Source organism: Watersipora subatra, chromosome 1 (genome assembly GCF_963576615.1).
Source record: "Watersipora subatra chromosome 1, tzWatSuba1.1, whole genome shotgun sequence".
NCBI lineage: Eukaryota > Metazoa > Bryozoa > Gymnolaemata > Cheilostomatida > Watersiporidae > Watersipora > Watersipora subatra.
The window spans coordinates 55520128-55537449 of NC_088708.1; the positions used below are offsets into that span (position 1 = coordinate 55520128).

The 17322-nt window shown below is 33.6% G+C and overlaps 1 protein-coding gene across 2 annotated transcripts; it reads left to right on the forward strand.

Moving 5' to 3' along the window:
• Positions 1-756: 756 nt before the first annotated feature.
• Positions 757-14821, forward strand: LOC137405383 (endoglucanase 1-like). 2 transcript variants are annotated; one of them, XM_068091627.1, is made up of 11 exons: positions 757-884; positions 2429-2569; positions 5265-5338; positions 5455-5613; positions 6925-7109; positions 10001-10178; positions 10855-10966; positions 11416-11587; positions 11954-12270; positions 13541-13737; positions 14486-14821. In XM_068091627.1, exons 5-11 carry the CDS (start codon positions 6954-6956, stop codon positions 14512-14514), a joined length of 1161 nt encoding a protein of 386 aa, XP_067947728.1. In that variant the 5' UTR covers positions 757-884; positions 2429-2569; positions 5265-5338; positions 5455-5613; positions 6925-6953; the 3' UTR covers positions 14515-14821. The 2 variants fall into 2 exon arrangements, with proteins under 2 accessions (XP_067947728.1, XP_067947736.1); XM_068091635.1 differs by lacking the exons at positions 757-884; positions 2429-2569; positions 5265-5338; positions 5455-5613 and having other exon boundaries at positions 7012-7109; positions 11394-11587.
• Positions 14822-17322: the final 2501 nt, after the last annotated feature.

The window sequence follows — 17322 nt, forward strand, 5'->3', positions numbered from 1 at the left end:
GCGATGGTACTAATCCCAAGGATGAGATTTGTGGATGTCGCAACTCTAGGAGTCTGTCCAGTGAGCCATATGATGATATAACTTGTAATTTTCTTTACGTCTATTTGTACATGGCTGATATCAGATATAACAATGCATTGCATGACACAGGTTGTTATCGTCTGGGTGTAGTCTGTCGCTGATCGAGGGTGCGCTAAGGCGTATACCCTAAATTGCATTCTTGCAGTAGTTCAATATGAGTTTCAATTACTAACTTCTAGCGACAAACTGGCATCTTTTTATGTAATGCTCTTATGTTCTAATAGTTGGATGGGTGGGTTGGCTTAAGTCGGCATGTGATGGTGATATGTACAGTAGATGTCGGAACTTTGGAAATCTATTTATGTAAGCTGAATGGTGATATAACTTGTTATTCTCTTTATGTCTATCTGTATATGGCTAATATCAGACACATTAGCTCTAATGCATTTATATGCGCATATTGCCTACTTTTCACATTCCAAGTGAAGAGTGTTTATTTCTTGGTTACATAAGTAAATTAACAGAATAACAATTTTCCAAGATTTGTTAGTATCATATTTTGTGAAAATACACAAATAGCCATAATTTAGAGAGGATTATAGCCGTATATAAGGATGTCACCTGAGTTAGTGTTTATGTTCTTTACAAACTCAATGAAGCAAGTCAAATGCTTCCCCTCATATCTACCCACACGCGCTTGAAAGGTTTGAAAGACTTTTCTTGATGGCGTGCATGCTATAAGGTACAAATAGCTCTGGTATCGTATGATGTTCAGAGTTTGCTATTTACATCACTACATGATGGACAGGGTACAGAAGTATTTGCTGGTTGCCCTTGTCTGGATAGCTGCGAACGGAGTCATGGTAATTATTTACCATAATTTAGTTTAATTATTGGAATGGAAAATAGCACTTGGGTTCAGGTTGTGTTGTGCTACTATTTGGCAAATATTTTGTACTTTCGTTTTTACACTGAATCTATTAAAAGTTTTTTATGCTGTTTCAGTAGAAATGTGAATTGGTTAAAACAGTTTTTTGTTGTTAACGTTATGTTGTGATGATTATTAACGTTGTCAACAATATCTTAATTTACATCTCATACTGTTTTCATGAAGTTAGTTTATGTTCATGAGAATTTTTGTAAAGTAGCATCAATGCCAAATCATATCTGATGAAATTAAATCTATAAGCTTGAACATGTTGACGCATGGACTATTTTTGAGTGTAAATATACAAGTACTGATGTCATTCATATAATCATAATCTAATACTTTACTATCAATTTAACTAAAGTTAAATGTGGAGCTGGAGGTTTTCAGCATTAATAAGTACCTAGTAAACCAGGTAATCTGTTACACACGTGTTTTTGTATTTTTGCGGTTACTAAGCCAACTCTTCAAACCTCAAACGCATACAAATGATCACAGGCTACCATAAAACCTCTCTTACTACACTGAAGTTTTTCACTAGTAGGTAAGATGAAGTCATAGTTTATACCACAAACTTACTTCTAGATAAAAATGTTGAATAAGACACTGGTGAGTTTACACAGTAGTTCTTGTTCTTACCTCAGTCATATCCTGAAGACTTCATTGCAGTTAAGTGACTGAGATAGGAATTTACCATATATAAGATAAGGTTTCACTAACAACTCACCATGCATTGCAGTCCTTCTAAACGGTTTGTTTCACTTGGCACAGTCGGCCTCAATAAGAACGTTCATCTGTAAGAAATTAGTGTCCATAAATCTTTCGAAAATGATTTAGAAAATTCTTTTAGCAAGTAATTTTATTTACTTTGAAATTTTACTTGTAAGCTATTTGGGGTGGGTATGATCTTCTGTTTGGATTGGAAAATTTAGTTTACCACATCAGTCTTACTTGCATCTGAACAATTCCTCATGTTTTTAGTGATGAAATTTTGACCAAATTTGACAATCCAATTCAGTTGTCAGTGCACCTATGTCAACATGAGTTTTATTATTCTAACAATATTTAAACAAATTCACACTACTATAGATATATAGTTTCCTGTAGCCGTACTCGTAATCTAGATCAAAGCAATTTATTTGGAGTTGTTCCACCAAATTGAATAGATTCAATGCAGCTATAACAGATGAGTCACTTTACATAGTAAATATTTGCATTGTGTTTCATCTAGTTATCTATTTTTTTGTTATTTTATCACTTTCTGCACAGTGTTGTACATAATCATAAAAATGCATACACCGCATATCTTATCAATCACATAGCTACTAATTTTATTGCCTTTTAATTTGGCATTTTGCATGTTTTTCAAGTTGTACATTTGTAAATTTTTTACACGCTTTTCTCTGTGCTAATAGGAAGACTGACAGAACTTGTCTAGGCTGTTACACATGTGTATTTGTGTGTTTGTGGTTCCATCAGGTCTATGGGTGTGATGGAAGTATAACTTCCTCCAACTTCAATTTCATAAGCTATAATGGAAAAATAAAGCTCACAATTCCACAGGATATTGTCGGATGGGACGCTACACTTACGTTTACCCACAGAACCACGAGTTTACGAGTGAGCTCATTCTATCTATCTATATCTGGAACTACAAATATACTCAATTGTAATATTTTTAGTTCATAAGTTCAGAGTTGCAGTTCTTCGTATTGATAAAACTATCGTAGGCATAGATTAAACAAATTCAAATGGCGGAAATGATGGTTGCACTTCTGTTAACTAGCACATGGTTGCTTGTTAGAGCTGCGCTGGTAACCTCCACATAGTGGCTTTTTAGTGTTGTGCTGGTAATTACATCATAGTCACTGACTGGTGCTGTTCAGGTAAGCAGTTCAATGTCACTTGTAAGTGCTGTTCAGGTAAGTATTTCAATATCATTTGTTAGTGCAGTTCAGGTAAATATTTCAATATCACTTGTAAGTGCCGTTTAGGTAATTATTTAACTGTCACTAGTAAGTGCTGTTTGAGTACGTAATGACAAGTCACTTGTTATGACTGTGCAAATGAATGTCTTGTAGGTAAGTTAGCTAATGTCAAACTTTATTAATGAATAGGTAATGTACATTAAGAAGTAACATGTAGTTCAATGTGACTTGTTTATGTCATGCAGTGATTAGATAATTGATTGTGTAGCTGTTCTTGGCTAGGTTGCAAAATCTACTCAGCACAAAGTCGTTCTGTAAAAGTTAGTCCTTAGTAACATATCTGCCAGTTGAGTGTAATTTGTAAGTACTCTGCAGACCAATGATGCTGTTGTAAGAAAGCTCAGCAATAAGGTGTACAGTTTGACCAATAAGGATGGAGAAGGTGTTATGGCAGCAGGAGATATATTTTATCTGGATTTTACTGTCAAGTAAGCAGACACTACTATGTGTCATTCTATGCACATTGCACTCATCAAAAGATGTCAGTCTGAACCATGTAGGATTAGACAACTCCAGATAAGTCTAATTATACTATTCGGCCCATTCACCAACATCTAGATAAATTTAATAATTTTTCTGATTGCTGTTGTTATCAGGGATCCATCATAACTGTATTGTTACCATGGCAACTAGTAAAAAGTGCCAACAAATCCCGATACAATATTAAATATTATTAACTTGATGTTAATAAATTTAATAATATTTATCAAGTTTTATAGTTTATATAATTGTAACGTTTATAGTTAAGCCCCTTTCTATTCTGCATTATTAATTTGTACATGAACATATTTTATCTATACTGATGATAACTTCAATTCATGAGATTTCAAGCAGCCTCTAGAGATTGTTTTATAAACTAATACAGGTTTGAGGTAATTCTGTGAGCCAATATCATATCATCTAATCAAACCTTACGTAAGCAGTACACTTTATAGTGTTACATGTAGTATGACGAAGGCTAAAGACAGCTTTATTAAACCATTGTTAACTGCTTTAAAGCTGTCATCAATTCATTTTGAATGATTACTTACTCAGTTATGTTTCTAATGCATGTGCAGTTAGCAAAATCTTGGAGCCAAAGTTTTTCAATTTATTCAAATCCTAACAATTCTAGTCACCAAATAAAGCATCGTTTGCTCAAGAGCGTGCGTTTTTTACGAGTGACAATCCTTGGCATCAATATTCATCCACATCTTTTCCAAAAGAGCCAAGCTGTAAAAGTTTTAAATGTATCAGTGAGTGGACAGAACTTGTATATACTTGCATATTAGCTTATATGTTTTATTTTGTTTGCATATATACATGTAGTTTATAGAAACAGTATACATACTTGCATATTGGTTTATATTATGCTTTCTGATTGGTAAGATAGATTTTATCATTGTACAACTGCTTATCCCATTACTTTGCTTTTTATCACTTTTTATAAAGCTAGATATCAACTGTTTGAACCGGTAATCAAGCATAATATCTGCCACATAGCATGGTTACACTCAGATGAGCTCAGTTAAACGTACATTTTATGAGCAACATTTGAGTCAGAGTTGGCAACATTTGTCGTATATGTGTTCCAAGATTAAATACATGCTTTTGATATATACTCTTAATTATGATTTATTGACCAGCTTTGCTGGTTAAAATATTCTCGTTTTAAATCGCCTTGAAGTGAACAAGAAATGGAAATGTTCCCGTAGAGCAGGGGCTCCCAACCTTTTTCACTCAGTTCTCTCTATATGCCTTCGAATAAATTTGGTTCCCCCACACTTTTAACTCACATGATTAAAAACAACAGATACAAATTATAATTCTATTTTATTGTACATATCTAAACATTTAACACCATATTAATAATCTTTATACAGCCTGCGTACAACACACAACAATACATGACCTTCGGCATGGCGGTGAATTGGTTTATGACTAGGTTAACTTACTATCCAATCAAAATCTGATTGGATGTGTTGACATATATCTGGGTTCTGACTGTTAGCTCATTATTAGCAACTAGTGTTATAGACAAAAACAAAATGTTAAATGATGAACCTCAAACTCACACGGCATTGCAGTACATAAATTAAAAATTTAAAAAATCAGACACCTCTCTGTTCCCCCCTTGTATATTCAAAGTTCCCTTCTAGGGGGGAATTCCTCCCTGGTTGGGAATCCTTGCCGTAGAGGTAAGTATGAGAGCATGTTTTTATTCATGTTACTAATATGTAGTCGATTTTTCCCAACTGTTGTTATTACTTGATCAGACAGTTATATAACTGTCTGATCATTTGAAAACAACAGATTTTCCATGTTCATTTTAGATTTATATATTTTAGTTTAAACGGTATTGATGTCGATGGCTTTGCCCCATGCTTCGAGATAACCTATGACTATGCGGCTACCACTTACGGTTGGTATATAACGTAAAAAGGCTTCCAATTAATTCTATATTCACTCTTTTTTTGAGCTCAGTATTTATAGAAATGTTCTTTTTCCCTCTTTTGCATAGCAGTCATTTTTTTGTAGACTCTAACTATGCTTTGGCCATTGAGTACTCCTTCCTTTTCTACGAGGCTCAACGGTCAGGCGTTCTTCCTGTTGATAACAGAATTGCCTGGAGAGGCGATTCATCAGAAAATGATGGCAGTGATGTTGGCCTTGACCTAAGTGGAGGCTGGCACGATGGTGAGTCAGTTTTTGCGTAAACAGCCTCATGTGTCAGCCACTCAAATTTTGTATTATACATCATCAAATGCTTATAGTTCATTAAGGGGTACCTGCTTTATGACGCAGCATTTCTCTTGCTGTACGTCATATGTCACATGTCACACATTACCAATCAAGTCACATAGACCAAATGTCACTTAATCTCTCACTCACTACATGCCACCTGATTCAAATTAGTTGTCATGAAATTGGATATATATATAAGCCATTGTCACATGTCACCTGATACAAATCATATGCCATGTGTCACCTGATGTAAGCCAGTCACTATTTACCACCTGATACAAGTGGCATGCAACGTGTCAACTGATATGAATCACTTGTCACATGTGTTATAATGCCAGCCATTTGGTGTTAACAAGCGTCATACGCTGCTAAATACCAGCTTTTTGGTACATGTCGGTATGCAGTTAGAAACTTGCCAAAAATTTATTTTCAGTGTCTTGAAAAAAAAATTTTCAATGCTAATTGCTACATAAGTTTTATGAGAACAATCCATAAACACATTTCTCTAAAGGCAATTATCTTTATGGGAAGGCATTGCAAGGGCGTTGTTTGCAGTGGGCTTCCTATTTCACATTAAGCAAACCTTAGGTAACGCATAGAGCTCTCGCAGTCTGCTCTTACAACTTTTCCACCACTCAATAATTTTTTAACGTCATGGAACAAGGCACTTATTAAGTAAAGCTTATTCTGCAATTTCATATGCTGGTCAGATTGATGAAGTTGGTAAACTGTCAGTGTCATAAATTGAGTATTACCAGTTTGAGTCCCATTTTTCAGAGAGACATTTACACGCAAAATTACAAGATGATTAGAGTTTTATGATAAGTATATGCATAGGTATATACCTGTATATACGTAGATATATACATATTTGTACATATATATATATAAATATATATATACATACATAGATATATACATGTATATATCTACATTTATACATGTATATCAGGTTTTTAGTTTTATCAGTTGCCTAGAATAGCAAAGGCAAGCAGAAATATTTGTATATTGTCAGAAGACGTCACATCATCGCAAAGTATTGAAATTATTAAATAAAGATACATTAACTAAAATAAAAAACTTGAGACTGCAGACGTGTTTCATATAATTTAATAAATCAAAATAATATTCTAAGGAAGTCATGGTTGGCCAAAAAACAACAAAAATCATATCCCGTAACGTGTTTAAAGCTTGTGACTAACTACGCAGTTAAGATCTATTATGTGTTGATTGTTAATGATCATTTTGGAATGGTGATTTCAGCTGGTGACCACATAAAGTATGGGTTACCAATGTCTGCAGCGACGACCATGCTTTTACACGGCTTGATATTTTTTGACGATGCCTACCAGATGATTGGACAATACGATGAGGGACTCCGACAAATCAGATGGCCACTAGATTACTTCATGAAGTGCCATCAATTGACGGATAGATTTTACGCGCAGGTAGTGTAACAAACAGCATACATCTATGTCTATGGCCAGCACCAACTAGCTGACTGTGTACTTGCTTTAAAACCATCTGTGTGTAACTCAATTCTCTTGCAACTTTAGCATGTTTTCTACGATGGACTTCAAAAATAAACATAGGTATTATAAACGAAATTGGGGCAACCACTACTAATTTACGACAGTCTACTAATTTTTTGAAATTAAAATACAAACTAGTCTAAAGCTACTTTATAAATATTTTATTTGATATTTAATTGCTACAATTAATAATGTTGGTGTTTTGTTTGATTGAGTTGTAGATTAGATGTTTGGACAGTTGTAAAAGGCTTTGGGCTGATTAAACCTAAAACTTATCAATTAATAGCTTGACTTCCTACAAAATCTTAAAAACGCTACTGTTTCAAACATTGTCAAGATGTTATGACAACTATTAGATTACAGCATGAATATAGTGCTCCTAGCATTATGCCGATGACAAAAAGAAAGTGAGTATATATCTATGGACTATATGTAAGTTCACACAATCGTGTATGCTTGTATGACTGGAATGTTTAAACATAGACAAAACCTTCAAATTATTATAAAATATTAGTACAATATAAAAGCATCGCTACCTAAAATGCAGGCTGGTCAAAGCAACATAAAGATATAGCTAGGTATTACACAGGCTTTCATCATTTATAATGACAAATAGAAAAATAAATAAGCACTTTTTTATTATGTTTTATAGTTAATGTTTTGTTGTTTGGTATTTTACATTAAATTATAACATAACAAGACGATTATAGACTAAGTTAGATGTAATGAGGGCCCATATGCGCAGTAGCATAGCTATTCGAGGTGCAGAGCCCGAGTTAACAGATGAGATTGTTAATGAAGAAAACATGGATAGTCTAAGCAAAAATAAATGAGAGCAAATCTATTCCAGAGAGTCCAGCAAATACCGCTTCAAAGCAGCCATAAAACCATCATGACTATCGATTTTTTTAGCCAAATTCGCAAGGACTTCCGTGCTGATAACACACAATAGGCAACCCGTCTATGGCCACCAGAAAGGAAAGAGGGTGGAAGGGGTAATGAAAATAAAGAATGCGGGGTGTTGTAATATGTTGACAAGTTAGTTTGAGATTTAAATTGTGTGAAGGCTACAAGGCATATTATTAGTTGGTATAGTTGTTGTATAGGCAAAACACGAGATATTTTAAACAAAAGTGTTGATGGAAAATAAGAGTTTTTTTATGATATATTATTCTACCAAATTGATTCTAAATAACCAAAATTTTGTGTAAGTAGCTCATTGGAAAATGTTCCTATGCTTCCAAGCAATAAATTATTTTACTGTTAATTAGAGTAGTATATAAAAGCAAGAGGTATTTCTGGTAAGATCAACGAGGCTTTGGTAAATAAGTTCCAAGCTTTGTCGTAGTTGTTTTTTCAATAGCTTTATGTGTCTTGACCAGTTTAGTGTATTATCTACTGTAACGCCTAAAAATTGTATGCTATCCGTCATTTGTATGTTTTGTTCATTCATGGAAATGTTTTTGATAATCCAAGTTTATTTTGTGGATTTTGGATCACTATGAAGTTAGTCTTGTCAACATTCAATGTTTGTTTTGATCACACCAATTTTTTATCGTGTGTAGATTTTTGTATATTATAGCTATATCTTTATTCAAGTTTTTAGCGGCATAAAATAAGTCAGTATCATCAGCAAACAAAATAGTTTTAAATTTATCAGCACTCTTTACAAGATCATTTATGTATAACAAAAATAGTGTTGGTTCAAGGATGGACCCTTATGGTACTTCTCATTTAATTACTAAAGGTTGGGATATCTTCTGAGATATTACAACGCTTTGAAGATGATCTGGTAGATAGTTTTGAATTAATTCTAAACTTGAATGAAAAAAATTTATTTGCTTTACATTGTAGCTTATTAATCAAAATAGAGTGGTCTATTGTATCAAAAGCATATGAAAAGTCAATGAATATACCTAAAACAGATAGATTATTGCTTAAAGCTGCAATGGTAATTTTAGTGAATTCTATCAATGTTTCACGAGTTCCTTTCCCTTTCTGAAATCCATATAGAGTTTCTGCAATAAGGATTTCTTTATGGGTGTAGTTATGGATTTGTTGGTCAAAAAGATGCTTAAAAAATTTTGAAAAAACTGGCAGAATAAAAATAGGTCTATAGTTATTAGATAACTGCTTATTGCCTTTGTTATTGCCTTTCTTTGGGTAAAACTTTAGCATATTTCATTTTTTGTGAGAAAACACATCCCTTCATGCTCATTCTGAATATGTGGGCCAAAGGTTTTAATAGCTCAAGTGAACATGCTTTCACTAACTTCATGAGAATCCCATTTATGCTTTATGCTTTGTGTTCATTTAGATTTGCAATAACTATCTGAACATTACACGTACACAACATATATATATATATATATATATATATATATATATATATATATATATATATATATATATACATATATATATATATACATATATATATATATATATATATATATATATATATATATATATATATATATATATATATATATATATATATATATAGACAAAGTGGATGCTGCACAGTTCGTTACAGAGTGCTCAATCAGAGCTAAATTATAAAATATTAGTAATAAATATATATTTGATTTTATTTTGATATTATTATTAGTATTTTGATATTTGATTTTATACTAATAAAATATATTAGTAATAAAATGTTTAACTTATAGAGTGAAGTTCCACTTATACATATTTTATATATATATATACATATATATACATATATATATATATATATCTATACTATTTACCTTCTAACATAAATCAATTAATAAACATAATTATTCATAAACACATTTGATCAGGTTGGAAGTGCCACCATTGATCATGTTCACTGGGGCAGACCTGAGGAGATGGATGAGCAGAACATTGCCAGGCCGAGTTATGTCCTGGGGGCTGGAGCCAGTACGAGTGGAGGGGCTGATGTTATGGGAGAGACTGCGGCAGCCCTTGCTGCTGGATCAATCTTATTTAAAACATCTGGTGAGCTTATAGATACTCTCACTCGTTATGTATTCTGATCACAGGCTAGGAAGAGGTTTATGTGTGGGTCAGACAATATTGTACTGATTCTGTGAAACTCTCAGGATATGGGTAAGGTTTAAAGTTGTCAGTAAGTATTTCCATGTTTACACTCTGAGACACACCATTCTTGTTTGGAAAGTGTCTTTTAGAATATCATAACATGTGGCAACTCTGGTTTTTTTTGACATACTTCCATTTATTTGGTGATCTTTTAATTGAATTCAATATTTTAAAATTATTACCTAAAGGGAACTAAATAGAGTAACACATTTGAAAGTTAGATAAAAATTAACTAAACACTGTATTAATTATAAAATATTTAAAAGTGACTAAATTTATACAATCAGTCGGGGCTGAAATGGTCAAACGCTAAAACTAAAGAGTAATGTCAAAACATTTAGGATTATTGCTAGAAATTTTTCAGTGAAAGTACACACAACCAGTAAGATCAGTTGATAAGCATTTTAAAGGTTACATATTGGTTAGAATCAGATGCCTAGTAAGTATCATATGAAAAATTATTCTGTGAACCAGATATAGACCGCAGGACCAGAGTGTTTAGCTCAAGGCTACATCAGAACTACATGTACTTGTCCATCAGTAGCTATGTACAACAATCATTTCTCTGTTTCAGACCCAGATTACAGCAATCATTTGCTTAACAATGCCACTTCCCTCTATCAACTCGCTAAGAGTAATGAAGATACATATAATACAGCTCTGCCAGAGGGTGCCAAATTTTATTCGTAGGTATTCAACTGAGCATTCTCTCTGAACATATAATCACATCTTTATTCTATCACGATCAAATTTATTCAAAAAGAAGGCAACTCCTAGCTGTTAAATATTGAATGAATACTATTTTATGTTTTCAGGTCTTTGCTTCATCTTTTGGAAAACATAATTTCAAATCAACTGAGTACATATATTTATAGGAGTTATTACTAATTATGGCTTACCTACATTTTGAGTATGCTATAGTTCTTCTGCTGTTATAAGGGTGTTTATTTGTTGTTATGTTTAACACTAATAACTTTACCATAATTTTGCAAATTAAGGGAAGTTTTAAAAAAGTGGTATATGTAGGTTCAGCCTACACAATTCATTCACAGTGTGGGTATTAGAATCGAGAACACAACTCTGGTCTCTGATACTTGAATACCATTATATTAGGAGTTTCTTTGCTGATGGCCAGATCAAGTTCGTGGGAAGATGAGATGGCCCATGCAGCAGCCTGGCTAGCCTTAGCTCATCAGGGAACTACTGAGGAGACAACTTACCTCACAGAGTCTCAAAACTATCTCAAGGATGATTTTGAACAGTATATGTGGGCCCTTGGCTGGAATGACAAACGAGGCCTGGTAAACGTAAGTTTAAAATATGGCAAATAATTTCATTTCAAATTTTTTGCTGATAAAAGCTTTTTACAAAAGGTTTGCCGTTTAGAACAGATTGCAAAATACAGTTTGTAGAGGCGGTCCGTATCAGTTGGTATTGGACAATTGAGTTTTCTACAAATAATGCAAATGTTAATCGCGCGAATTTTTGTCTAATTAGGCATATTTTGTGATGAAATGAGCACACTTTAATGAATTTAAAATGTAAACGCAGGAATGAAATTCGAATAAACTTCCATTTTTTGTTTGATAAATGGTAAAGAGTAAACACGATGAACCAAGTTACCAACAGTATATACAGATCTAAATATACTAGCATATATCCATTTATTCTAGTTCCTACTCTATCATCAACTGCAAGACAGCCGATTCAGTGGCAATCTGGAGACGTTTATTGGACGCTGGCTTCCTGGAAATGATGTACCATACACTCCTCTCGGTTTAGCTTTTCGCTTAGAATGGGGAAACAATCGGTATGCAGCAAACGCAGCATTCCTTTCGCTGCTGGCTGCTAGCGAAGGCATCAACGAGCAGGCATACAGAGATTTTGCTAAGAGTCAGATTGATTATATGCTGGGACTTGTCGATGGTGGAAGGAGTTATGTTGTCGGCTTCGACAGTGAGTCACCAAAGCGAGCACATCACAGAGCAGCGTAAGCACATATATAGGCATTTCTCTGTGTAGGTTGTGTACTTTTTGTGCCCAAGGCTATAAAGGTTATCAATTTGTGTGTCATACTGGTTTCCTTATTGACAAAGTGACCTGTCAAAGATACATGTAGTTGGTAAAATAATTCCTCAGGTTATAACGCTATTTCGAACTGGAGCTGGAGTTACTGAGGCACTTCTCATCCTTCCTTACTGTCTTAATACAGTAGACTAGTAAAAAATAAGCTAGTCTAATACGACGAGCAAAATATTCTTTTCTCTCTAACAAATTAAACAGTGATTGCTATTCAAAACTGTCGGCATCACTTTAGTTACTAGTGGTATTTTAACTGAACTGTCATCACAATCTTCTTGTATTAACTTAGAGCCATTAGCTGTGACTTACAGAGTAGATGGCTTCACTATACATAAAGTATAAACGCCTTAGATTATTACGTTACCCGGTAACACATATTGGTGTGTTTTTCATATGGCTAGCAATAACTTATAAATTGAAGCCGTAAAAGCATTCAAATACATATTTACTGGCTCAGCTACAATACTGTACAACTTTCTGAGAAGATGAGCACATGTTACCCAGATTAATAGTATTTTAATTGCTAAGTCGCTAAATAATAGCCCTGAATCGCTTTAGTTAGACGACTCTAGAAACAAAACAAATAATAAAGGACAAAAAACTTTTTCGATTTCATTTTAAACACTAAACCTATGTCAAGGCCACTAAAATTCTAAATTAGCTGTCTCCATGACAGATAAAACTGTGTAACGATTATGTATAACAAATATTTTTGGCCAAAAAAGACAAGTTTGTAAATTAACTTTAAAAACATTCTCCTATTAGCCGGTATACACATGTTTTATTTTCATGTTCTTTGCTTAAGTGGGACCCCAATGACCTAAAAATGACCTTGATGACATGACATATGCTCAGAAGTTTGCTATAATTATTCTTTCACTCCTTAGATGAAGGGTAAAGTGCTAATGTTCTAAATATACAGATTTATTTTTTGAAGTGAGTCAAGAATTTGATTTGAAGTTTATTTCTGACCTCGCTACTCCAGCTTCATTTTTGTTAACATAATTTTAAACATAAAAAAAATTTTTTAACATTTATTGGCTAGTAAAAGTAGTTTTGTTCACTTTAAATTTTTACATTTATGGGTAAAACACAATGGATCCACAAATCATGAATTTCTTTCATGTGTAGCTACAAGTGTGAATTTTTTGTGGTAATCATGGTTACCATTTACATAGGTCATGTCCGCTGCCAGAAGATGATGCCACATGTAACTGGGCAGACTACCATGACGACGTTGACAATCCTAACACTCTTTATGGGGCATTAGTTGGGGGTCCAGATGCAAACGATTTGTATATAGACGAGAGAACCGACTTTACAAAAAATGGAGTTTCATGTGATTACAACGCCGGATTTACCGGGGCACTCGCAGGTAAGAATTCTAGCTAATACAACAAAAGGAGTTGCACAGATATGAATATCCGTGAATATTATTTAAACTTTTAACTCTACAGATCTGAGGACATTTAACACCAATATAAATCAAAACAGCACTGTGGTGTCTGGGTACACAGTTGGGTCTGTTGCTTTCACTTCATTGCTGATGCCTCATTGCTGTCACCTCATTGCTGTCACCTTATCGCTGTCACCTGTTTTCTTTTTGGCACAGCTGCACATTTTTTTACCTGTTCACTATCTTGGGCAACAATTCCTTGAAAAATCAATTAAGTGAGTTTATTCACACACACACACACACACACACACACACACACAGCGTATAAAAATGTCTTTCGTAAAATAATGATATAAAATAGTTATGAGTGAGTCTTATGGTTCAGAGCATCTGGTTCTCTCTCTCATGTTCTGTTCCAAAACTTTTGCCTCTCCATGTTGATACTTTCATTTGTTGCTTGCCAGCAGCACCATAAAATTGACTAGAATTTACCTTCTGTATTTTAGATGGATGTGTAATAGTGGCAACGTCTGAACATTTGGATGGTTGCAGTACAGACCACTTCATTGTTATTAAAATTAATTAATCAGTTGAATAATTTGTAATTGTTTCGTATGGTTGTATGTAAGCCTGCATAGTGTAGTTGAATTTTTTATAGCCCTAAAAGCTATAGCTTACCTATATAACCATAACAGCTATAGCAATAGTTTGTTTGTATTGTTTGTAGGCTTGCTACATTTTGGAGAAAGGAGTTAGAATGATGGAATTGATATGATGAAGATGACAGGCATTCTGGACTAACCTTCAGAAGTCATCTGGAGACGTAACATTCATTTAATTATACTACTCTAACTTTCTTGTAATTCTATCGTACAATTTTTTCCTCTTTACTAAGGATTATTTCTTTGGGAAAGTTTTGACTAAAGAAGTATTGTTATTACACCGGACTACTGGTAATGTTTTTACCATAGATAGAAACACATACATCGTATTCAGAAAGTAAAATTTTTCACTTCAACAGTTTCTTAATTCGTAATAAATTAATATAGAAATATTCTATTGGCAGCACTGAATAACTTTATTTTGGATACTTAATGGCAGCATGATCTATGCCTAGGTTATTTTTTACTTTCCCAAGACATATTCATATAAAAGTTCCAGGAGTGTATGCTGAGAATCTGCTGAACCTGGTAGTCATGAGAACGACACTAGTGATAACTTTAGTCACTATTAAGTGTACATTGATGTATGTGAAAAGGTACATATGTCTGACATCCATACCAGCATAAGTGAGTGTAGCATATCAGATGTGTTTTATTGTTAGCAACAACAGTAGTTGGGTTTAAAATCTCTTTACACTTCACCTATTCAACATTTTACTTTACATGTATCTTGTTTATTCACTCTATTTACTATAATAACTGCCTGCACAGGTTAACTGGTGACATCAATATTGCTCTCTAAATGCAGGATTGCCTTTAATCCACACGTGGTGATCCAAACAAAATTTTTATTTAGTGATGCTATATGAATGTAAAAGAACTGGGTTAATTTGAGTTTAGCGATTGCCCTAGCAATTTTTGGTCATTTGAAAAGCAAATCAGTAAGAACTGCCAAGCAATAAAACAAGCATGATATCTCATAACAAAAATAAGGTGAGAAGAGACAATTGACTTTACTTTTGTAAACATTAAAACTGTGAGTGGTCACCATTACATATTAAAGATTCAGTTGGCAGCCATCAGCTCATGACGAAACTAGTTAGTAGCTTTGGAATCAGTATAACATTAAAAATACCAGTACTACTACCATAAGGTTTATGAAGTCTCTACTATAGAGTCAAAACCTCCATTTAATTTTTCCCAACTTTGTGAATAACTTGTTATTTGCTATAAACAAATAAGTGATGTCATGTCTCACTTAGCAATTTGGTGTGCAATGCCGCAACCCAATATTAGGAGTTGTGGTTCCATGTTGCTTTTATTTTATAGATAATTCCTGCCATTTTGCAGATGAATGGCTGATTAACAATAGAGTATATATCACAATATACGTAGTTAACTGCATTTTATCTTTGTTTAGTTTGCTGGAATTCACACCAAGGTGTTTTTATAGCTTGAATCTTGGTCAAAACACAAAGACAAAGACAAACACAGGATTTAGACTGAAAAATTGTAATTACTATCAACGTTTGTGTTAGCGGGTGGTTAATAATACATAAAAGTTTAAACTTCACAATGCGAAACAATGAAAATTGTTAATTTTAATTTATGCTGTTAAGTCTGCGTATAGTTACTGAATACAGATGAATCATTTTGTAGAAACAATTTTTTATGAATGTTTATGGACTTCGAAGTGTAGAGGCGCTCAAAGGGACACTAGTATTTATTAGCAAAAGTTACAAGTGTAGAACCATTTTGTAGAACCTCTGTACATAGTAGGAAACCAATAAACCTAATTATGTCAAGATTACAACAAGCAGCAGCTTCGTCGGCCAACTGACCAATTACCGATGCACTTGAAAACAAATAGGGAAAGATATTTTCTCACTTTTTGTGACATCCATTTTTTTCACTGAATCAGAAGTGAAAAGGACGCAAGCATAAACATGCTTAATACTCAAATCTTGCAAATTATTCTGTTTTATGATGAACCAAAGTTATCTTGAAATGTTTCTTTCTTTAAAACTCACGTCGGAGTAGACAATACATAATAAGAACAGCATTCAGCACAAGTTCCTAGTTATAGTCGCTATAAAATGGTCAAGTTTGGGAAACGCCGGAGACGTAGAGCTTGATAGGTGAAATAGCACTCGCAGCTGCAGCTGCATAAACATGCTGGCAGCTGTAACAATTAACATTTACAAGTTGACATTCATTGTTGGTACCAGATGAGAAGTTGTAGTGAAGGGAACAGAACATGATCCACAAAGATAGTATTAAAATCGCAATGCACGGCCCCTAACCATTAGGTCACATATATTTACTGTACATAAAACATTTAATAGAAATAGGATATTGCAGATATAAATAATAGCATTATAGTAACAACAAATAAGAATAAAAATATATATTTCTAAGAACCTTATATCAGTAATCATAAACGAGAAGGCTGCATAGCAGAGTAATGATCTACAGTACAAAAAACAATAGTTTAACGAAAAGAGAAAATAATAAGGGTACAGACATAATATGTCGTTAATGATGGTTGATAGAGGCGTTGGTAGCCAAAACTCAGCACTTCAGGGGTCAATAGTTCACATGAGCAAGGCTGAGTTGTATATTTTCAATGAGTTGATATGTACACTCATGGATCCATCACTTGTAATGATGATTTTGCAAAAAAAAAGACTTTTATCACTGTGTTGCAAATTGTATCATTGTTTTCTAAGCTAGTAATTCAAGTGGAGGTACAAGTCACAGCTTAGTAAAGATGAAAAACTTGTTTTAAAAATGCTCTTTTAACAAAAGAATGAAAAGGCATGCAAAAGTCTTATTGAACCCTAGTTTAAGGGTAGATATTGTTTGCATTGTTGATCCTAAAATGAGCAGACAGAGTGAAATG

Coding starts and splice junctions, on each gene's coding strand:
- LOC137405383 (XM_068091627.1), top strand. CDS start 6,954: ATGTCTGCAGCGACGACCATGCTTTTACACGGCTTGATATTTTTTGAC. Junction 7,110..10,000: donor CGGATAGATTTTACGCGCAG/GTAGTGTAACAA, acceptor ACATTTGATCAG/GTTGGAAGTGCCACCATTGA. Junction 11,588..11,953: donor ACAAACGAGGCCTGGTAAAC/GTAAGTTTAAAA, acceptor CATTTATTCTAG/TTCCTACTCTATCATCAACT.